General features: G+C 40.0%; 13 protein-coding genes and 1 further gene across 13 annotated transcripts; 7 read left to right on the plus strand and 7 right to left on the minus strand.

The window, feature by feature from the left end:
• Window positions 1–586: 586 nt before the first annotated feature.
• On the plus strand, window positions 587–2,056 carry BSC6 (Bsc6p; the record flags this gene model as incomplete). The annotated part of the gene is made up of 1 exon (XM_003644553.1): window positions 587–2,056. The coding sequence occupies one exon, from the start codon at window positions 587–589 to the stop codon at window positions 2,054–2,056; it is 1,470 nt and encodes a 489-aa protein (XP_003644601.1).
• A 283-nt stretch (window positions 2,057–2,339) lies between these two features.
• Window positions 2,340–3,695, plus strand: PFS2 (cleavage polyadenylation factor subunit PFS2; the record flags this gene model as incomplete). Its single annotated transcript, XM_003644554.1, has 1 exon — window positions 2,340–3,695. One exon carries the CDS (start codon window positions 2,340–2,342, stop codon window positions 3,693–3,695), a length of 1,356 nt encoding a protein of 451 aa, XP_003644602.1.
• A 316-nt stretch (window positions 3,696–4,011) lies between these two features.
• Window positions 4,012–5,301, minus strand: PFK27 (6-phosphofructo-2-kinase; the record flags this gene model as incomplete). Its single annotated transcript, XM_003644555.1, has 1 exon — window positions 4,012–5,301. The coding sequence occupies one exon, from the start codon at window positions 5,299–5,301 to the stop codon at window positions 4,012–4,014; it is 1,290 nt and encodes a 429-aa protein (XP_003644603.1).
• An 856-nt stretch (window positions 5,302–6,157) lies between these two features.
• On the minus strand, window positions 6,158–6,757 carry MED7 (mediator complex subunit MED7; the record flags this gene model as incomplete). Its single annotated transcript, XM_003644556.1, has 1 exon — window positions 6,158–6,757. One exon carries the CDS (start codon window positions 6,755–6,757, stop codon window positions 6,158–6,160), a length of 600 nt encoding a protein of 199 aa, XP_003644604.1.
• Window positions 6,758–7,243: 486 nt separating this feature from the next.
• HRT1 (SCF ubiquitin ligase complex subunit HRT1) lies at window positions 7,244–7,588 on the plus strand (the record flags this gene model as incomplete). The annotated part of the gene is made up of 1 exon (XM_003644557.1): window positions 7,244–7,588. The coding sequence occupies one exon, from the start codon at window positions 7,244–7,246 to the stop codon at window positions 7,586–7,588; it is 345 nt and encodes a 114-aa protein (XP_003644605.1).
• A 171-nt stretch (window positions 7,589–7,759) lies between these two features.
• On the minus strand, window positions 7,760–8,719 carry PHA2 (prephenate dehydratase PHA2; the record flags this gene model as incomplete). Its single annotated transcript, XM_003644558.1, has 1 exon — window positions 7,760–8,719. One exon carries the CDS (start codon window positions 8,717–8,719, stop codon window positions 7,760–7,762), a length of 960 nt encoding a protein of 319 aa, XP_003644606.1.
• Window positions 8,720–8,939: 220 nt separating this feature from the next.
• Window positions 8,940–9,893, minus strand: ATP11 (Atp11p; the record flags this gene model as incomplete). Its single annotated transcript, XM_003644559.1, has 1 exon — window positions 8,940–9,893. One exon carries the CDS (start codon window positions 9,891–9,893, stop codon window positions 8,940–8,942), a length of 954 nt encoding a protein of 317 aa, XP_003644607.1.
• Window positions 9,894–10,376: 483 nt separating this feature from the next.
• Window positions 10,377–11,212, plus strand: Ecym_2032 (the record flags this gene model as incomplete).
• A 30-nt stretch (window positions 11,213–11,242) lies between these two features.
• On the minus strand, window positions 11,243–13,972 carry EMW1 (tetratricopeptide repeat-containing protein EMW1; the record flags this gene model as incomplete). Its single annotated transcript, XM_003644560.1, has 1 exon — window positions 11,243–13,972. One exon carries the CDS (start codon window positions 13,970–13,972, stop codon window positions 11,243–11,245), a length of 2,730 nt encoding a protein of 909 aa, XP_003644608.1.
• Window positions 13,973–14,231: 259 nt separating this feature from the next.
• RFA2 (Rfa2p) lies at window positions 14,232–15,152 on the plus strand (the record flags this gene model as incomplete). The annotated part of the gene is made up of 2 exons (XM_003644561.1): window positions 14,232–14,238; window positions 14,317–15,152. The coding sequence occupies 2 exons, from the start codon at window positions 14,232–14,234 to the stop codon at window positions 15,150–15,152; spliced, it is 843 nt and encodes a 280-aa protein (XP_003644609.1).
• Window positions 15,153–15,448: 296 nt separating this feature from the next.
• Window positions 15,449–16,876, plus strand: GAS4 (1,3-beta-glucanosyltransferase; the record flags this gene model as incomplete). The annotated part of the gene is made up of 1 exon (XM_003644562.1): window positions 15,449–16,876. The coding sequence occupies one exon, from the start codon at window positions 15,449–15,451 to the stop codon at window positions 16,874–16,876; it is 1,428 nt and encodes a 475-aa protein (XP_003644610.1).
• Window positions 16,877–16,918: 42 nt separating this feature from the next.
• On the minus strand, window positions 16,919–19,108 carry SKP2 (putative SCF ubiquitin ligase complex subunit SKP2; the record flags this gene model as incomplete). Its single annotated transcript, XM_003644563.1, has 1 exon — window positions 16,919–19,108. The coding sequence occupies one exon, from the start codon at window positions 19,106–19,108 to the stop codon at window positions 16,919–16,921; it is 2,190 nt and encodes a 729-aa protein (XP_003644611.1).
• A 296-nt stretch (window positions 19,109–19,404) lies between these two features.
• On the minus strand, window positions 19,405–19,986 carry ZIM17 (Zim17p; the record flags this gene model as incomplete). The annotated part of the gene is made up of 1 exon (XM_003644564.1): window positions 19,405–19,986. The coding sequence occupies one exon, from the start codon at window positions 19,984–19,986 to the stop codon at window positions 19,405–19,407; it is 582 nt and encodes a 193-aa protein (XP_003644612.1).
• Window positions 19,987–20,197: 211 nt separating this feature from the next.
• Window positions 20,198–21,316, plus strand: STB1 (Stb1p; the record flags this gene model as incomplete). Its single annotated transcript, XM_003644565.1, has 1 exon — window positions 20,198–21,316. One exon carries the CDS (start codon window positions 20,198–20,200, stop codon window positions 21,314–21,316), a length of 1,119 nt encoding a protein of 372 aa, XP_003644613.1.
• Between the last annotated feature and the right edge of the window lie 9 nt (window positions 21,317–21,325).

Genomic DNA, 21,325 nt, shown 5'->3' on the forward strand with positions numbered 1-21,325 from the left:
TGCTTCCCGAATATAAAACGATTCCTTACCTTTTATATAAATGTAATTTGTTCAAATACGTCTCATATAGCATGTGCTTCGTTGCCTTTTTCAAAACGTTGAAGAACTTGACAACTGAATTTACGCCAACCTGGGCTCTAATTCATAATAAAATAAGAGACCACATCACTACTACAAATGTCTTAAAAGTGCCTCAGTCTTACGATCAGCCTTAGAACTGTTGAACTTACAGCAATTGCAATTCAGAGAGAATTTATCCACCAATATTACATGCAACCCTCTTCCCTGTTTGATCCCCGTCTGGTAGAATGAGACCCAGACACCTGAAGTTGAAGTTAAAGAGGATTTCGTTAATACTTCTAAATATTTTGCAGACCAATTAACTTATTGACAAAGGATTCATATATTATTCGCCTGCTTTAGCCCTGATTGGGTGGGACGCCCAACGTGCTAGCGCCCTATAAACCCGGCACTACTTACGGGGGCTACACAAAGTTTTAATAGAGCATCATATGAGTAACCCCTTATCACAACTGTTGCACACACTCCAGCATTCAGTAATTCAACACCAGAGACCTGGAATACAATGGATATAGCGAACGATGATTCAAGTGTGTGTGTATTCATGGAGCAAAGTTCCCTGAAGACAGTGGAAGCATGTTTAGTCAAGGATCAGCAAATAGTCGAAGTTAGAACCTGCCAAATAGAGGACAATTCTCCTGCTGATGGGTTTTACTCTGTTTACAAGTCTATTGAATATGAAGGGGAGACTGTTCGAGTGTTTCCAACTAATCATAAGACCGTTCCATTGGTTCGGTTGCAGATTTTGACATGTTTTTTTATGTTTATGGTGCTTGGTATCAATGATCAGGCAACTGGAAGCCTAATACCAACTTTGACCAAACATTACGAGATTTCTAAGGTTCGGGCATGTTCTGTGTTTATATGTCAGACTGTGTCTTACATTACTGGTTCGCTTTTCACAGGTCGGTTGCATGGGCGCTACGGTGCCCGGGGTGTTGTATTGGGAGCCGTTACCATTAGCATAATCTTCTACAGCATTTTAGCCTTGCAGCCTTCAAAATTCTATCTCTATACTCTATGCTACATGCCATTGGGTTTCTCTGTTGCATTGATCGGTGCAATGTGCAATGTTGTTATTGGAAGTTTGGAGTTGCATAAAAATGAATTTCTAGGAGGATTGCACGCAGCTTATGGTATTTCTTCATGCATAACGCCCCCCTTAGTTACTAACATTGCAAAAAGGTACACATGGTCCGATTTCTTCTTCTTGCCATTATGTCTCTCCATTATCTCTCTTATCTGCTGCAGTTACGCTTTTAGATATGAGACACGGGCAAAGTTTAACTACGTGTGTGCTATTGCTGACAATGGCCTTTATGCAGAGAACCATCTGGAAGAAGAAGAAGAACCATCACGTAGCCAGCAATATAGAGTGTCTGTAATTCTAGGCTCTCTATATCTTTTCTTGTATCTAGGTGCTGAGATTGGCACAGGATCATGGTTATTGACTTATCTATTGGAATGCAAAAGCAATGATAGCGTTGCAATGTCTTACATGAACACGTCCTACTGGGGAGGACTAACTTCGGGTAGAATATTCCTAGGCTGGTTGACTAGCCGTGTGTTCTCTAACGAATACAAGGCCAGCATAGTCTATGGCATACTAACCCTATTCTTCTACTGCATTTTCGTAATTGTTGGGTTCGCTGACACCACTATGGATGGTTATTTCGCTTACCTATTTACTGTGGTATTTTTCGCAGGTGTGTTCATTGGACCGCTATTTCCTAATTGTTCCATCGTTTTACTAGAACTATTACCCAAGAGAGTTCAGATGCAAGGTATGGGGATAATTGTGGCATTATCTAGTGTTGGTGGGGCATCAATTCCCTACGTGATCGGTTTGATCTTGGATTCCATCGGTTTTAGATGGTTCCCTGTCGTTGTCACTTTCATGGTCTGCACTTTCAACGTCATATGGTGGTTATACCCTTTATTTATCAAGAATCGCACAATTGTGTCAACATATTGAAAGTTAAGAGAGCTAGGTATGCTTCACTAGCTGGTTATGCTTATATTACCTTTTTTAGTCTACAGTTTACATAGTAGATGTACTACACTCATCGAATTGTGTCCTTCGTTTCGATTTATGAGTTCCGTTACTTATGACTAGTGATGGTTTGTTGGTCTTGCGATGGGAAAAGCGTTGAAAAAACTAAAATAGTAGTCCTTTGTCTGATCACACACTTCACTATTGAGTGCAACAAGGGGAATTGGTGTTTATATGGAATCATAATAATTTATTCTTTGTAGTAATGAGTACGTCAAATGATGTTACCGTTAAGAAATATGTTTCTCAGCGTCGGACGGTGGATATGAGTTCGCCGTATGATAGGTTGTATTATTATAAGAAACATGGCATACCACTGCGTGAAATTGAGCCAGAAGCCAGTTATACAGCCGATATACTACCTCCTGATGCTTATCGGACTCATGATCGAGTAATAAATACCCCGACGAAGTTTACGCATCTTTCTTCGAATAAGGTAAAACACGTGATACCTGCAATAACATGGACTCCGGAGGGTCGTAGGCTGGTTGTAGCAACTTACAGTGGTGAATTCTCACTCTGGAATGGATCTTCTTTTAACTTTGAAAGTATCATGCAGGCTCATGATTCGGCTGTAACTGTTATGCAATATTCCAATGCAGGTGACTGGTTAGTGAGCGGTGATGCTGACGGTACGATTAAAATTTGGCAACCTAACTTTAACATGGTTAAAGTTCTGGACCACGCACATATGGAGTGTATGCGAGATATTGCATTTAGTTGTGGTGACCAAAAGTTTGTGACCTGTTCGGATGACAATGTGTTAAAAATATGGAATTTTAGCAACGGACAACAAGAAAGAGTGCTGTCTGGCCACCATTGGGATGTCAAGAGTTGTGATTGGCATCCAAGGTTTGGATTGATTGTTTCAGGTTCAAAAGACAATTTAATAAAATTCTGGGACCCAAGAACAGGTCGAAATGTGTCTACCATTTTAGGTCTCAAGCATACGATTATAAAGACGAAGTTTCAACCAACTCAAGGTAACCTGCTAGCAGTGGTGGCTAAGGATAAAAGTACAAAAATATATGATATTAGACAAAACATGAGAGAGTTGCAGACGATCCGCGACGATGTAGACTACATGTCTTTGGTATGGCACCCGATCAATGAAACTATGTTCTCTGTGGGCTGTTATAACGGGGCGATTAAGCACTTCGACCTGCTGCATGATAATAATAGTCCTGTGCCAAGCTCTCACACGATAACTTATGCACACGAAAAGTCGGTTACTTCTTTAGCGTATAGTCCAGTTGGCCATATTCTTGCGAGTGCTGCGAAAGACAGGACCATTAGATTTTGGGCGAGGTCCAGACCTGTGGATCCAAACGCATTCGATGATCCCACTTACAACAACAAGAAGGTTAATGCATGGTACTTTGGTATTAATAATAACATCAACGCTGTCAGAACAAAAACGGAACATGGTATTGCATTGCCCCCTGCCACTGATGGTAGTATGACAACTAATTTGACATCCATGCTGTCTCCAGACAACTCCACATCGAATGCAATGGGCAACAATATTCCAGCTTCAGGGTTACCTGGTCTAAGTTTTTAGCTTGCCAAACTATGTGGGAGGAAGTTATAGAACTCTTTGTTTTCTATGCACAAGCTGATGATTTATTTGTGTGTGTTGTTGTACATAATATACTTAATAGTAACTTTCTGAGCAGAAACTGTATATTTACATACTGTGTAACAGCAATAATAGCGTTAATATGTGAAACTTCGTTTTATTTTTTGATACCGCCGTTTTTTAAGATAATTAAAATAAAATATAATAATAATAATAATAATAATAATAATAATAATAATGAGAATTGAGTAAATTGTTGTCATGCAGTCATTATGGAGCTTTGAAAGTTCCTAATATTTCATTTCTTCATGTGGTTTAACAAGTGGAAGTACTGTTCGTTTATAATAGAACATAGTGTGGGCAAATAAGACCTGTTAGAAGGTGGTTTAGCCTCACCAGTTGCTGTGGATGTCGTTGAACTGTTGTCGCCCTTTATAAACATATTTGCGCTCTCAATGTATTTGAAACCATACATTTGTGAATAGCGCTGAACAAAAGATTCCACAGCTTCTACCACTTGCACAACCAATGGTGATAGATTTTGTGGATAATGGAGCAATGGTGGCTCAAATGGTGTATCTAAACCGGCGTTGAGTATATTGAAGAAAAATAAGCGGCCATCCGATTTGGAACCACTTAGTTCGACATCCGGATAACTTGCTAAAATGTTATAAAATTCTTGTTTGTCAAATGGTACAAACTGAGATTGATAGTGCATTAGCCTTTTGGCAAAGTCTCGAACGGAAAATTCATAAGGTTTATCGAAATAATCCTGATTAAATGTTTTGTTATGGATGTTAAACCGAATAAAATTTTCGTTCGTACATTTTACTTGTAACACTATTGGAGTAATTCGAAATTTGTTTTTTGATTCCTTATTATAATTGTTCAAATACTGGAAAATCAATGTTCTCCTGATTACTGTCGAATTAGTAGCATCAAATATTGCCAAGTCACATAAATCTTGATCTAAATCCTTAAGCAATGCCTCTAACGTAATTCTTGCATAGGCATTCTTCTTATCGGAATTCTTGGGATTAAATAAGTCATCAACAGGGTTTGTAGATAACAACATGGGTCTATCGGTGCAAGTCAGCTTGCGACGCACCTGGCCTGCATTATAAACAGAACAGCGCAGATGCAGCAAAACCGGATGGTTCTGTAAGAAACGAATCAAGTGGGCAGAAATAGTAGACTTCCCGGTAGCAGGCAATCCAATTAAAACTATAATGAATTTTTCTAGCCTTGGCAACAGAGGTTGCGATTTCTCCAACCCATGCGTTAGCCCATTCCTCCTCTTGTAATTCAACGTAAGCGGGCTATCCTTTGTTTCATACTCCAACCCTAAAACTTCATCCTGATCATGCAATGAACCATCTTCAGTGGCCTGTTGGTCTCTTCCATCGTGTCCTTCGCTTTCCCCCTTCTTCTCCACCGTACTATGCCGCTGCAACGTCACATGATTGCTTTCTTCACAACACTCCAAAACACTCGAAAAACTACGCTCATCTTTTAACGAAAATAACGAATTAGCCGAGGTGGAATGAGATCGCAAAGCATTCAAAGCATCACTAAACTCCTTCTCCATACTGCCTGTCAAATCTTAATCAACTCTTCTTACACCTTCCTCACAGTAACAAAAACAAAAAACAAAAAACTATATCCTGCACACAGTTACTCTTATCACACGCCCTTTCCACGCTGTTTGCTCTAGCTTTTGGTCACCTTATAAACCTCAAAATTTACCCTCTTCTGTCACTCCAAATACTATACTCGTTTCCTCTCTCTCCACACGCACAATTATTTAATACACAAAACTTATACAAAATAAAAGATAGAACAGAACTACCCACCTAATCAGCAATTTTTGACCCTCATAATGCCTCATATAAAGCTACCTACACTCTAATCCTCTTAAAAATCCCAAACAACCGCACTGACGTTTTCTCATTCAGCATCTTAATTATTTGGTCAAAAGTCACACTAAAAACCTACATCACTTTTTTCTTTTTCTTTTTGTGTTCCTGTATGTCAATATCTCTCGAGGTGCTCGAGGCGCCACCTTCCTTAACAGGAAATAATAGCATAATAGCTGCGAGCGGAACCGCCAACGTTAAATTCTCCGTATCCGCTCTGGCTGTTTCTTTGTCGAGCCGGAAAAATCAGAGGAACGTGGTTCTTTCGTTGTCTGGCTGTATGCTTCGGGTCGCCGAGGTCCCCGAACGCGTGGACGACGCGACAATAGGCCGAACACGCAACTACGTATTGTCCGCAAACGATATTATCACTGTATACGATACATTGTGATCACGTGATTGAAATTTGTTTCGGTTTGTGTAAGTTTCTTTTTTCTCTGTTTCTTCTGCTAGTCACTACATTGCATTAGTACTCTGTATATGGCATTAGTATTGTATTAGCATTGTATATTCATGACTTAGTAGTGTTCATTTGTCATCTATGTACTGTTGGCACATATCCTTTAGCTTAGTCTCTACAAGGTCGCAGACGGCGTTGATATGTGTGATTTCTTTCTTCTTATGCTCCAATTGCTCCTCAAGTAGCATGATCAGGGATTCTCTGGACTGGTGGGGCCTGTATTCGTTCAGTAGGTGATGTATGTTGAACAGTATAGTCCTGATGTTTTCTACTTTTGGTGGAAAGAGCTCTGGGTTAACGCCGAGGATGCCGACTAGTTCTAGCATGTTTAAGAGCAACGACTTGAGGAGTTTATGCAGCTCTTTAATTTTGTATTGGTAGTTGTTACCTTCTTGGCCTGAGTCGTCGTAAAGTTTGCTTAGCCCGACAGTTTCTAGATCTGGCAGTTTATCTTTGACCTGCCATATGTTCCCAAAAGCCCTGTAATGGCCGAAACTGGGAACCGGGGGTGGGATGAGGAAGTCTAGCTCACAGGATATGGTGCCAGGATCGCGGTCTGGATGTGTAGAGCGGTATTGAGGCAGTTTGTCCAGGTTTTGCTTAGTGAAAAACTGCACGTATGGGGGAGGTGGGGGGTATAGAGAACTTATGTTGTTGGATTCGGACATTTTTTGGCACTTTTTAATTAGTCAGTATCGGACCAGAAGGGGTGACTTATCCTTTTTACGTCTTAGATTCAGTCACAAGTGCGAGAGGGCTTGTGTGTAGAAATATTTGATAGATATTTTGGCTTGTGCATAAAGGAACACTTTACACACGCAACGCAAACGTAATTCTTTATGTTACAGAAAACAGATAGCAGCAACGAAGCAATTTTCCGCGAGTGATCCACGTTCGCTCATGATCTTTCAGTTCACGAGCAATTGAGGCAGCTGGGACAACTCGACGGGCAATCCAGCCGTTCTAAGTTCAAAGCAGAATGTGGATTTTGTTGGCACGTGATTCGATATTTCCGTGTGTGATGATATTTGATCTGGTGACGCTTTTCTTTCAGGTTTGATCTTGAGATGCTTTACACGTTATAGACGCACCCATATATATGTTCATTAAAGGCTAAAAAAGGTTTGCGAGCAAGTAGTAGAACAGGCTGAGTTATGGCGGAAGATAATATGGATATTGATGATCCTGTTGATAATGCAATTACCAATTCGTCTGTTGAAGACAAACCGAAGAAGTTCCAAATTAAAAAATGGACTGCCGTTGCATTCTGGTCATGGGATATAGCAGTGGAGAACTGCGCCATTTGCAGGAATCATATAATGGAGCCTTGTATACAGTGCCAGCCAAATGCTATGACGGATACGGATAATGAGTGTGTTGCTGCGTGGGGTACATGTAATCATGCGTTTCATTTGCACTGTATAAATAAGTGGTTACTTACCAGGAATGCCTGTCCGTTGGACAATAAAACATGGCAGTTCGCAAAGTATGGGAAGTGATCAAAATGCTAGTCATTCTCCTCTCCCCACCTTCGTATAGTCCTATTGATTGTATTTGACGCGCATTGATGTGGCTGCCTGCGTCCCTTCTTCCCGTCGATATGCATGTGACGCGGGAGGTATTGTATACTATACATATATATATATATATATATAATTTGGTTAACGTATTCAAGAATAGTATTTATTGTTGCGGTAGAATGTTCCCCAATTGGCCAATAGGTCGCACCGGGCTATAAGAGACGTGAATAGCTCTTCCAACCGAATGGCTGGTTTACTTTGGAATTCCAGAAAGAAGATGTACTGCCAGTGATGTTCATCCTGAGGATTTCTGAATGGTCTGGAAGATATAGAACATATGTTGATATCTAACTCTTTGAAAATAACCAAAATATCGACCAGTGCACCTGGAGCGTCATATTTCACGGTGAAGGATATCAAAGTTACCTGTGTTTCGGTTGGAGTTGGGTTCGTACAGGGTAAGATATTTGAAGATTCGCTCTTACGCTGTAAAACCAAAAACCTTGTGGTATTCCTCGGTTCGTTGTTAATTCTCGGCTCCACAATATGTGCATTGTAAGTTGTTGCGGCCCTGCTGCCAGCAACAGCGAGTGACAGCTCACCCTTCTCCTTATAGTCCTGTATGCACTCCTCAACAGCAATTGAGGTAGATAACGTGTTACACAATTCTACAGCATACCCCAACTTGTCGAATAACCTCTTAGTATAAATATCTATTTGTCCCCAAACCTGTGGATGGGAGTATATCTTTCTTGGTGCTTCTTTCAGTATTTCCTCCGTTGTACGAGGGACAGGGCTAATCAGACAGTGCTCAATGAGCACAAATTGTTCAGCGACAACAGAAAATTGAGTACCCACTGCACCTTGAGGTTGATGTAACGCCTTTAACATGTAATCTCGAAGCAAATCATAGGTGAAGACCACCTGCCCGTTCGTAGAATTCTCTAATGGAATCACCGCGTAGCCAACTGACTCATCTCGAAGCAAAGTGTCAAAACACTGCATAATAGAGTCGGCGGGAACCAACTCATCATTGGCAGATGGGAACTGCTGTCCCGCTGCCTGATGACTATAAGTCCCTTTAGGGCCTAAGAACACTACCTTCACCATTGATGAACTTCTATAAAGTTTGGGAATATAAGAAAGGATTTGCGAAACAGCTTCTTTTCATCGATTTATATAGATTTGTAGCTTTTCAACCGAGGATCAACTGCCACGGAAATAAGATAACTGGACATGTAGCTAATCGTAAATCTTCAAGCTTTAGCAATTATGTACAAGGAATGTTTATTAGATTTATCTATAAACCATCACGGCAGTTTTTAGCTCCTTACGTCTCCATCGACTGTGATAATGAAATCAATAAGTCGACATTGAAGTCTGAAGAACCAGTGTTAAAGTCTTTTAGTATCTTTAACCTCGCCTTTGCCATAGTGGTATGATCTCCCATTGCACCATAGAATCTTTGGACATTTAGCAGCAAAAGTTGGGCTTCCTGTAAGGAAATGTTAGCATCAGTTTCTACTTGACCGTTCATGAGAACGATCTTTTTCTCTTCTGCAAGATCCAAATGAAATTGAAAGGTAGTATGTGGCCTGGCAAAGCCTTTATGTAGCTTGTATTCTGCCAAAGAGGTCATGATACAGTGGACAGTTTTAGGACCAACAAACTGCCACTGAATGTAGTGCATCTCGATACCTTGTTCGCCTTGTCCCTCAGTATTAGCAGCTTGAATATCTCTGGGTAGTGGCAATACAAGAATAGGATTTGATTTGGCGTTACTACTCATCTTATTGAATACATCAACAGGAACCACAGCATTTAGCATGTTGTCCTTCTCCATCCATCTGGCTCTCCACAAAAATTCAACTTCTTGTTTGGAAAGCTGCTTCATTTTCTCCACATTCAAAAAAGAATTTAAAGTCTTAAATGGTAGTTGGGGTGCGGATGAATCGATAGGGCCCCTCGTATTCGTCATCTTACCTTTATTCTCACACATCTTCATACGTTGTTCGTAGTCCTCCAATTCTTTTAAAGGGTCAATTTTATTAAACTCCTTCTTCTTGCTTTCAATCTCCTTCTTCAAATGAAATTTTAATTCTTCAACAGATTTAAATCCCCGTTCTCTGGCTTTCTGTAGCAACTTATCTGTATATCTTTCTGGAATTGTAGAGTATCGTTTTTGGATGTTTTGTATATGTAGGCTTCCAACAGAGGCAGAGTATGCTGTTCTGATGTGAAAAGAATGCAATTTACTTTTAACACACCTGCAAACGGAGGTCATCAACTATAATTTATCTGACGAGTAATTCTAACCTTTTTTCTTTGGACTATTATAAAGTTCCGCAGTTGTGTTTAAGAAGTTTTTAGTTTTCGGATAGAAGTTTTCTAGAATTGAAAAATTATCTAATGTTTGTAGAATTTCACCATTTATCTGGTGATATTGGCCTTAAATACGTTACTGTCTATTCGGGTAAACTTTTGAGGTTGTTTAATATGACGCACTATTCTTGATAATTTAACTCCTAGTAGATATGGTTTTTATATCTGTGTTGAGTTTAATCGTTCTATAGCTGTGCGTATTCCAGACACTACATTAGGCCCGCGGATTTGTAGTCATTGCCTTCTAACAGTCAACAAAATATGCAAAGCTGCAAATCATCCGGTACCATTTTGGGCCAGTTCAGGATCGGATTACCTAGATTTAATACGAATCAGAATTGCTGTTTTGCTATTCTAAGAGGATCACTTACAGTGCATATCTGTGATGCCGGATATCAACGCAGATGATTTGCTGTTGGAACTAATGGGGCAGTTCCGTCCTCATCTCCAAACCTACAAATACAAAATGCAGGCATGGGATCAGTTATTGAATGAGTTCAATAGGATCACCAGATCCAGCATTAAACAAGTAAGGACCTTAAAAACAAGGTTTGAGAAGTTAAAAAGTGCATATGAGGATGGGTTTATTCCAAATGTCGCCAATTTAGCTTTGCTGAAGGAGTTGGTATTGGAGTTTAATGGGAATAGGAAGTCAAGAAACCGTGATTTGGTATCCTATATGTCACCAGTATTCAAAAAACAAAAATAGATGTAGGTATAGCGTTAGAAACGGGAGTACGTGAACAATCTACAGAGGATGATAAGGATAGTGATAACGATCCGCCTCCTTTAGACACCATAGGGGTTTTCCCAGCTACTCAGATGAGAATCATTCAGGAACAGGAACGACACCATAGGTTGGATACATCATCTGTAGCTAAGCCCTCGCCATCAAAGGGAAATAGTTACTCAATTCCGCTATCCTTGCAGGACTCTCCAGAATCTTGTTCAAGTGGGCGGGGTTCAGAAGTGCAACATGAGGAACACAAATTGTTAAATGAGTACAACAAGGGAGTATTGCTTGATTTAGTTTCTTCAGTGAAGCAGAAAAATCAACTTAGACCATCGGACTATATCAGTTTGAATGACATATATGAAGATTTAAAGCAGCTTAGAGAGAGCCATGAAGATTTTAAAAGACAGGTCACATTAAAAGTGGATTACCTAGTTGCTCTCGTAAACCAGAAACTGGGTGGGAAGGAAGAGACTTCTAATGTATAAAGTAAAATAATAAAAACTATCTATATATTCTTATAAATTGTCACGCAATTTTAAGAGTCTCTGCCAGCCCTCTGAGTCTTCCCAGGAGCTACGACCTTTGTTCATCAACGACTTGATGACAGATCTTGCTTTATATCTCCAGTCTTTGCAAACTATGTCACCAGCACCATGTTTGCCCTCCATTTGGCCCAGAGATTCATAAGAAGCAACCAAGTCTTCACATGCTTCGACCGCATTTTCCCATGCAACTTTATTAACTTCAATATCTGGGTTATGCGCTACTGTTCTATAAGCCTTTTCATAGCACTCAAGGGACGAGTGAGGCCTTTTCCTCCATAATTCTACACGAGAGACTAATCTCCAACATCTTGCTGAAGTTGTAATTACTGATGGTAAGGTACAGCATATAAATTCCATGCATGAATTTTGGAAATGTGTCAGCTTTTGTGATTCATTCGAAGGAAAGTCGGTAGAAATCAAAATATTTGTTAACTTTTCAACAATTGGAATGTCTATAGAGCCTTCTCCGGTTTTGTCTCTTTTGATTTGAACAAGGCGTTTGCATGCTACCAAAACGTCGTCCCACTGATCTATTTTGGCAGATACAAGCATGTAGTTTTCCCATATTCTCCAGTTACTTTGTGCGTCAGAACTCACAGCTCTTTTCAAACAACTATGAGCTTCTTTAAATTTACCGAGTTCAGTATAAGCGGCGCTCAGATTTGACCATGAGAGTGCGTGTGTCTCATCAAGCGAAACACACCTAGAAAATGCTTCTGCAGCTAACTCCATTTTCGCAGATTCCAAACCAATACAGCCGTAAAAGTACCATGTGTTGAAGCTCAGTGGATGCAATCTTAATGAGTCATTTAGGTGCTTTAGAGCTAGGTTGTTATTTTTGGCAAATCCAGACCCAGAAGGTGGATTATAGTAAAACCTACCTAGTGAATTCTTGGCATTGACATATCTGCCCAGTTCCCAACTTTTTTCCCATAAAGATGGATCTTGTCTGATGTCACCTAATATAGAATACGCTCTGGCATCTTTTGGACTAGATTGAATCCTTTGCAAAAGTATTTGCTCAGCTCTTTTATCATCTCCAACAGCGGCATAGCAAAGAGCCGCATCACACCATAGATGTAACCTTTCGTATATCTCAACAGCAGACTTTAAAATTCCCATGGACATGTATTTCTCGGCTAATTTAGAATCTAGTTGCCAACGCGGCACAAATGGCAATTGGTGAATATATAGTAGTCTGCTGCGTGAAGGAGCGGACTCCTCGGCGTCGGCCTCTGGCGTTATCCGGTGTTTTATTTTAAAACCTAGTTCCTCTACCAATGACTGCATCTGCAAAATACCTCTTTCGATAGTTTTAGCCTTGCTCGTTTCTAAAATAGATCTTTCCCACAACGCCCTGGAAAATATGCCCCAGTTTTTTGGACCATCTTGATGGATTATTCTGGAAAGTAGGGCAAATAATTCCTGTTCAACGAGCGCATCCCCAGCCGGTGTTGTCTGCTTAATTGTATAAAGACGTAACAATAGCTGAATATTGTCGTATGGTGTTAGGGTGGGCTGATTATTTGGATCTATCTCACTCAGGCAAATCGGTATGTTTTCTTGGCGTATTGCTATAGGTAGTAGTTTATCATCTTGTAAACCGTCGATGCCATCAAGCTTTTGCTTTTTAATTATTTGTTCGTCCAATGGCTCTTCACCAATAGACTCGAAATATGGTTTCTCCAGTAAAAGTTCAGAATTGAGCGTTAATTCCTCAGGTATTTGATTTTCTGGATAGTGATTTTCAAGCTCTGCTTCAGATGCTGAACGTGCCAAAATTATCAACCCAGAATGGGCCTTTTCTTGAAACTTAGTTCTCTTCGTACGAGCACCAGTAAGTATTAATTGGAAGTTCGTCATTTTCTGAACCTTTATTAAACAAGGTGGACAGTGAAATTCGGTACCTAACGCCAACGAACACTTGACATTTTCCAAATAATAGATAGTGTACAATTTCTTTTTGTGGTCATCTGCAGTAGCTTCTGGTAAGCCTCTAACAACTGCACGCACCAAATCAACTGATGATAGAATAGAGGAAACAACGGCCGACTGTGGCCCTTTGGCCTCTGGGACCAAGGATAATTGCACCAAAAGCGCACGCCCCCTCCACCAATGTGAAACTGCAAGCAATGGAGAGTTTTCTGAATCTGAAAATAAAGCTAGAGACGGCTCAAATTCTTCAGCTAAAAATAGTGAAGGCTGATCAGTGAGAAGTTCAAATATCAACAACGACAGAACTAAATACACTGGATCAGCACATAATTCGTAAGCGGGTTGTCCTGAAACAGCTAAAAGGTTAATTAGCCATTCATGTAACTGGGTAATATCATCATTTAACTTCAAGTTAAAAACAACATCTTTAGAATCAATTGACACTTCGGGCCCAGTGTAGTTATTTTGTATAAACGTTTGCAGTAATGCAATGCCTAATATTAGTGTGTCCTCATAGCTATCATCAATCAACCTCCTGACAAATAAAGCCAGCACAGAAAGAAGACTAGATGAATCATCTACACCGTCTAAAACAACCTCCTTCGATCTGATACAACTGGATATTACTCTATGACTCTGCCCGTTCAAAATATCTTTGCATCTGTCCAGAATGCCCTCATTGTATTCCGCATGAAAACCCCTTAATACCTCGGATTCTGATGCTAGCAGTAAGTGACTGTGCAATAAAACGTTAAAACCACTCATCAAACCAAAAACTGGAAACAAAAACCCCCCAGCAGCCTTCTTTAATGATGATAACAGTTGTGTATAGTTTGTTTAAGATGAGATGAGATGACCTTGAATTTGTCGAAAATTTTCCGGTCATCACCTACGAGGCGGAACGCGAAGACACGAAATGTTTGACGGTTTTAAAACCTATTCAATTGTTTAATAGGACTAACCCACCGACATAGTTCACTGATCAAATCTACAAAACAAGTCTGGAGAGGAAGTTCTAGGTATAATGGCTAGTATGTATCATTCAATTCAGATATTAGTTACACACTGAAGTCTTACTTTACTAACAATGTTTCCTTTTTTCGCTATAGCTTATCAACAGCAACCCTTTAATGAATATTCCAGCGTTTCTGGTGGAGGGTTTGATAATTCCCAGGCTTCAGCGGGCAAACCAAACTCAGCAGGGGGGCAGACCACAGCCACTTTGACCCCTGTGACCATAAAACAAATACTAGAAGCTAAACAATTTGTACAAGATGGGCCTTATGTTGTAAATAACATTGAGTTGCATAATATATGTTTTGTCGGTGTGGTAAGAAACGTCGTAGACCACACTGCAAACGTCAATGTGACCGTGGAGGATGGAACTGGGCAGCTTGAATTTAGACAATGGAGCAATGATCAAAAGGATATTGAACGAGCAAGCCAAGGCGAGAAGGGCGAGTACAACTCCGAGGTTTCACAACAATTCCAGATTGGATCTTACGTCAAGGTATTTGCCACGTTAAGAGAATTCGGGGGGAAAATGAACATCCAGTATGCACTAGTAAAGCCTATAGAAAACTTTAATGAAGTGATTGCCCACCATCTATCGGCCATCAAGTGTTATGCACTAGCAAACGGTAAGCTAGCACATCCCACATCTGCAGTTGGAACGGGTACTTCCACTGGCCAGGAGTCAAATGCACAGAGCTTGTTTGTGCAAGATAACGATTTCAGCAATGCAAAACCCGCTACACAAAGGATCTTGGATTTCTGCAGAGATCAATGCAGAGACAAAGATGCAAATACATTTTCTGTTCACACTAAGTTAATTGCGCAATCTCTCGGTATGTTAGAGGACGATGTGAGAATGCACTGTCAGACACTAACCGAACAAGGTTTCATATATCCCACCTTTGATGAGAACAGCTATTTCACGTTATGAGATACCTTTGGAACTCAGTTTTTTAACTATAGCGTTTTTTTTCCATTCTGATTGTCTGTGTGCTTCGCTATTTTATGCGAAGTTACCCGTTTTTGCGTCAGTGAATTAAGAGCGACGGCGACGCATCGATTTACAAGTACGCATAACAATATGAAGATTCCCAACTAATAAAATAGTATTAATATATGTGTAACAAAAACTAATGGTTTTACTAAATACTTCTTATATTTTTGCGCCAACTGGTGTTAATTTACAGGCAGAAGAGAAGTGTAAAAAAATACCAAAGTAGAAAATAAATGACGGTTAAAGTGCTTAATATACTATTAGGCATAGCCTTGCTTGCTTTACGGGCACATGCGTTTATTCATCCCATTGAGGTTAGAGGCAAACACTTTGTGGATTCGTTTACGCAAGAACCTTTTTTCATTAAAGGTATGGACTACCAACCTGGCGGGTCCAGTAAAGTCAATGGAGAACAGGATCCATTATCTGATCCAAAGAAATGTGCGAGAGATATTTTGTTATTTCAAGAGGCAGGAATTAATACTATTCGGATATATTCTATTAATCCAGATTTAAATCACGACGTCTGTATGACGATGTTAGCTGCAGCTGGTATCTATTTGATTTTGGATGTTAATTCTCCATTGCAGAACCAACATTTAAATAGATATGAACCATGGTCTAGTTATAGTGAGTCATATTTGGACCATGTTTTTAAAGTCATCGAACAATTTGGTCACTACAACAACACATTAGGCTTTTTTGCAGGTAATGAGGTAGTAAATGATAGAAGATCGGCGCAGCATTCACCTCCATATTTGAAAGCTTTGGTTAGTGATATGAAGAAATATATTTATAGGCATTCTCCAAGACGTATTCCAGTTGGTTACTCTGCAGTGGATGATTTGAAATACCGAGTACCGTTGTCTAGATATTTAGAGTGCTACGACGCAAATAATAGCTTTAATGATGTGGACTTTTATGGCGTCAATTCTTATCAGTGGTGCGGTCGTCAAACTTTTGAAACTTCTGGATATGACCAGTTAGTAGAAGCCTATAGAAATTACACCAAACCGGTCTTCTTCTCAGAATTTGGTTGTAATGAGGTTGTTCCAAGACAATTCGAGGAAGTTGAAGCTCTATTTTCCAAAGAGATGTTTGCTGTATTTAGTGGTGGATTAGTTTATGAATTTAATCAAGAGACGAATAACTATGGTCTAGTTGATACTGATGCTAGTGGTAATGCCCACCTTTTACCTGATTTTCATACATTAAAAAAGATGTATGGAAAAGTCAAATTACCTACCGCAGAAGAAGTCGAGCAAGAAGTACAGAAGGATAGGACAATTGCTCAGGCAGCCACTAGTAAAGTTAAATGTGCATCTAAGTATGACAATCTAGAAATCAGTAATATTGTATTACCAAAATTAGCGAATAACATGATAAAAAATGGTGTGAAGGCTAATAATGGGAAATATGTTGATTTAGAAGACGATCAATTGAAATCTACGTTTAAGATCTATGACGTGAATAAGAAGGAAATTTTGAAAAATAGAAGAGTAGAAGTAGTAGAAACATTTGGAGAATCGGACTTATCGAATATCGCGCGCATGCACCGTTCTAGATATAGAAGCAACGCATCTAATTCTAACCCAGTATCTGTCCTTGCCTTAGTTGCTATTGGTGTTATTGAACTCCTTTTCCAATTTTCAGTCATATAGATAAATAGATAGGAAAACAGAGAGCAGAGGCCTCCCGTTAATTTATTCAGTCACACTACTTATTATAGTTGGTTTGAATCCATACGAATACAAGTTGACACCGACGTTATCTTTAACTCGGACGGGTATCTGACCCTCTAACACGGGCTTCAAAAGCAATTCCCAATCAAATCTCGTTCTTGGAGTACATAAGGACCAAGATCGTAACATATTGAATTCGACAGATTTGAATTTGACCAAGGACTTCATGAAAAACCATAGGTTTATATTGGGTATATCTTTAAACATGTGGTAGTTCAAGAAATTATTGAGTACGGATGCATCCGGGACAAGATGGTTCCCAGTGTCCTCAGTTGCCGATGACGTGTAAGTATGTTGAGGTTCATCTAAGATACGCAACGCATTTCGATAACTTTCTTGTAATTTTGCATCCCAACTATACTGTTCATTTTCACCAGCCATAAGGGGATCGCTTGTTGGAATATTCCCACAAACCGTAACTTGATCATCGCATTGATAACGAATAAATTGTTTCCAAAATTGACATGGCTCTAACGGACGCACATTTGTGAATGGAATATTTATAATTTTTAAATCAATGTTTTGACAACAAATACGATCCCATATATTCTTGAAGTAGTGATAAAAGTAATAAAACTTGTGTATTCGGAAATAGGTAAAATATTCTTTCTGATCCTTGGTAATTAGGGCGCCTCTTTTTGAATATTCCATATCGTTTTGGATAATGGCACCTGAATTGATAGCGATTATAACGGGTGTGCTTGGCGGAGGTGTTAAAAATGTTTTGCGAGTTGAACTATCAATTAGAGTTTCTGAAAGTGAATTTTCGTCATTTATGTGAAGGCCAGTCCACTCTTCGGATGGAAAATAGTAGCTACCATCGACCAGTTGCTGATTAGTGAAACATTGGCTATTGAAGTCTATCGTCAAGTGAGTCAATAGTGGAAGGCATTTGCTCAGCAGCAGGTCATGCTGACTTTCCAGATTCAAAAGCGACAGCCTTCTCACACGACCGAAATAACTGTGTAGCAATTTCATAATGCCGTTACCTGGTACTATTGTACAGGAATTCAGGATGAGCGTCTCGACAGGGGAATTTACGATAATAAACCCATGATCCCCCACTTTAGTGTATAACGGTAAATATTCTAAAGGAGCATGAAGGGATTGTGTATCAATAGTGACATTCACCAACACTAACTCTTTACACACACCAAATAAGCACAGCCAATTTGGTCGCAGGTATACAGCTGATCTAGAATTCGATGCAGCTCTTATCTCCAAACTTTTATACCTGGGAAGCGAATTGAATTTTTCTCTATACTCAGCTAGCCATTTCTTAGAAATCTTAAACGTCTGCAAATCTTCAGGGGTTAAAGATTTCGGTTCTTTAGATAGCTTTCTGTTGTATTCATTGGTCCCATCATTAAGAATAGAGTAATACAAAGGTATCCGAAAGTTTGCTCGTACCTCGCTCATAGAAATGTGTGTTAGATTAGGAAGATAATCCAAGATGTCTATCATTAACTCAATATAAGTATAGTGAACATATTTTGCTTCCAGATCAGAAATATTAGAGCTGCCAAAATCAAAAAATACACGTAAAGGTGAATGACCTTCGTGGGCCATACCACCCTTAGAGTGTCGCTCCTTCTGTACATCTGAAACATGTGTTGAAAACGACTTGCGAGAAGGCATTGGAGTGAGTGGGTTCCCAAAAGGTTTAGTGTAAGATAAGGCACCATTTATCTCCACCGTTGGAGCTGTGACATTTGATTCTTTGAACTTAAAGTGCGAATCATTACACTGTGGATCCATAAACTCAATTCTCTTGACAAAATACCTTAGATCATCACGGTTCCCCTTCCTACAGCTATACAAATTCCGATGCGTGCTAAAATTAGCATGGATGATAGCATCGAACTTAAGTAAGGATTCCTTAGAAGTAAGAACAACATCTTCGTACAAATAACGGATCACGATTCGGTACATAGGACGACTCACTGAGCAAAGTGAGAGCAGACTCTTAGTATCAAGGCATTTCAAAATTCGGATAAGAATTGATTCAGGGAGGGATAAAAGCGTCTTATTCGAATCTAGTTTATCTACTACCGCATTTCCTGAACATGAATTAACTTTAGCACCATTACTGTCTGTTTGATTATCCCTATTCGAAGATTTGGCACTTTTGAACCCAATTAACCACTTCATAGATGAAAGAAACTTCCTGCTCACCACATGGGATATATCGGCGCAAAAACCCACTGGATTAACCAATAACTTATAAACTCAAAAATAATAGCTTAATACAAAACCGAAATAGTGCTTTTTGTAATTACTGATTAACTGTCAGGAAGGATTACCAATAAAATCTAAAATCAGTTCGACATACTCTATCATCACGTGATGGTAAAAGGTCCAACAAAAAAAAGAAATACCAATTCACTGGCACATATATTATATTATATACAAGAAATTATACGTTAGAAATAGTTCAACTTAGCCATTCATCTGCTTCCATTAGTGCTCCCAGCAGTCGAACTTTGCGATGGCAATTTATGTACAGGCTTGTTCGAGTTTTCGTTGATGTGCTGAGGAGCGTCTTTTGCATGGTGGCCGATGACCTGCTTTAACGAATCAGGAATATCCTCAAAAGCAAGATCATCAGTAGTCGTTGCTACTGATTCTCCTTTCGACCTCATGATATCTTCGATGGTAATGTGATTATCGTTGAAGATCTTAAGATGGTCAGCAATCAGATGTCTATTCGTACAACCCGGACACTGAATCAGAACAGTTCCTTTAGTATATGCTTGCTTAGACATCGAATGCGAGGACCTAGTGTTGCATTTCTTGCAAGTAAACGCAATCATCAGCAACGGTTTATCTATCTTGATACTACCGACGTGTTTAAAATCCCCTCTCTTTTCAGCACCATCGTTAGAATGATATTGGATACAATTTGTATGGAACCCGTTAACAGTCGAAGTAACAAACCTACTTGGGAGCAACAGGGGCCTGCGAACAGTTCCTGGAGGTATCCTAAACTGCACTGGCAGCACAAAACTGCCAAAGTAACGTCTGAACATAGTACAACCTTTCCAAAGAATATCTTATATCCCCAAGACGGCAATAATTTGAATTGCTGAAGAAAGGTGGTGTAGAAATGCAGGAATTTTTAAGACTTCAAAGAAAAAATGAGTCGCCAAAAAAAACCTTGATATCCCACACTGATAGATACACAGATTCTACCAAGGAAAGGTTCAAGTAGGCCTAATATTGGGATTGAGTGGGATCTGAATGTCTGTGGATATGGATTTGAAGCCATTATCGCCCCAGAAGGAGCAAGAGATTGCTTCTAAAATCCTCAAGAGAGCTGAGCTGGCTCAGATGACCCGTCAATTAAAGCTTGGGCTTAGTAAAGTCGCGTCTCCTAAGAAAAGTTCAGGAGTGGCCAGCAACAACAATGGTGTGAATAAGAGTGTTGGTATGCGGAGTCAGGTTTCAAAAATCAATGAAGGGAAGGGATGTGGATCAGGCATTCTGAATAGAAATTCACCTACTAAGGTGTCGAAAAGTACTCCGGTGCTGAGTCGATTGGTTAGGGAAAGCCGACACGCGGACCTTATGACACAAGTAGTAGACACGAAGGAGAATGGTGCACATAGTCGAGGGTCGTGGCCGTTATTGAAGAAGCAGCGCGCGCAGTGTGAGGGCCCATTAACTGAGATTCAATCGAAGGCTAGTAGGGCGAATTCGAAAGAGGGAGCGAGGCTGGTGGTGCCTACGACGCCAAAGCCCAAACGGCGTGTTAATAATACTATGGGTGCTGTAGTTACAAATTCGAGCACGGGGAATTTAGGAGGCAGCAACAACGAAGAGGTAGGGGCAGATCTGCTGATGTACCTGGCAACTAGCCCTTACAGTTCGATGAAGAATTCAGCACAGATAGGGTCACCTAAGATCCCGATGACCCCCTCGTACCACAACCAAGTGTCTGCTGCATCCGATGCAGTAAGGCTGTCACATATGAAGCCTTATGGCTCTCCGCAGTCAGTATTCAAAGCGCCAGGCCAATCGATAGGTGGGCATTTCGTTAGCAATGGAGGCTCATCCTCTCTTCTATCCCAAGGTAGCATACAGGATATTATGGACTCTCCAAATTTGTCCCTGTACATGTCTCCGTCGCCACACAAGAGGAAAAATAGCAGTGGATATCTATTACCTGCTTCTTCCATTATAGATGCGTCCTCAATGGGTGATTCATTCCGCCCCCCCTCCTCCTCCCATTCCTTGACTTCCCGGCTTCTGCGCACACCTAATTTTAACATGAACGATTATGTCCACAACTTGTTCAGTCCATCGCCAAGAATAGATTCAGGTGGCAGCTCAGGGAGCACACAAGACAGAAGAGATTGAGCATTCTAT

The sequence above is a fragment of the Eremothecium cymbalariae genome, chromosome 2 (assembly GCF_000235365.1).
Source record: "Eremothecium cymbalariae DBVPG#7215 chromosome 2, complete sequence".
NCBI lineage: Eukaryota > Fungi > Ascomycota > Saccharomycetes > Saccharomycetales > Saccharomycetaceae > Eremothecium > Eremothecium cymbalariae.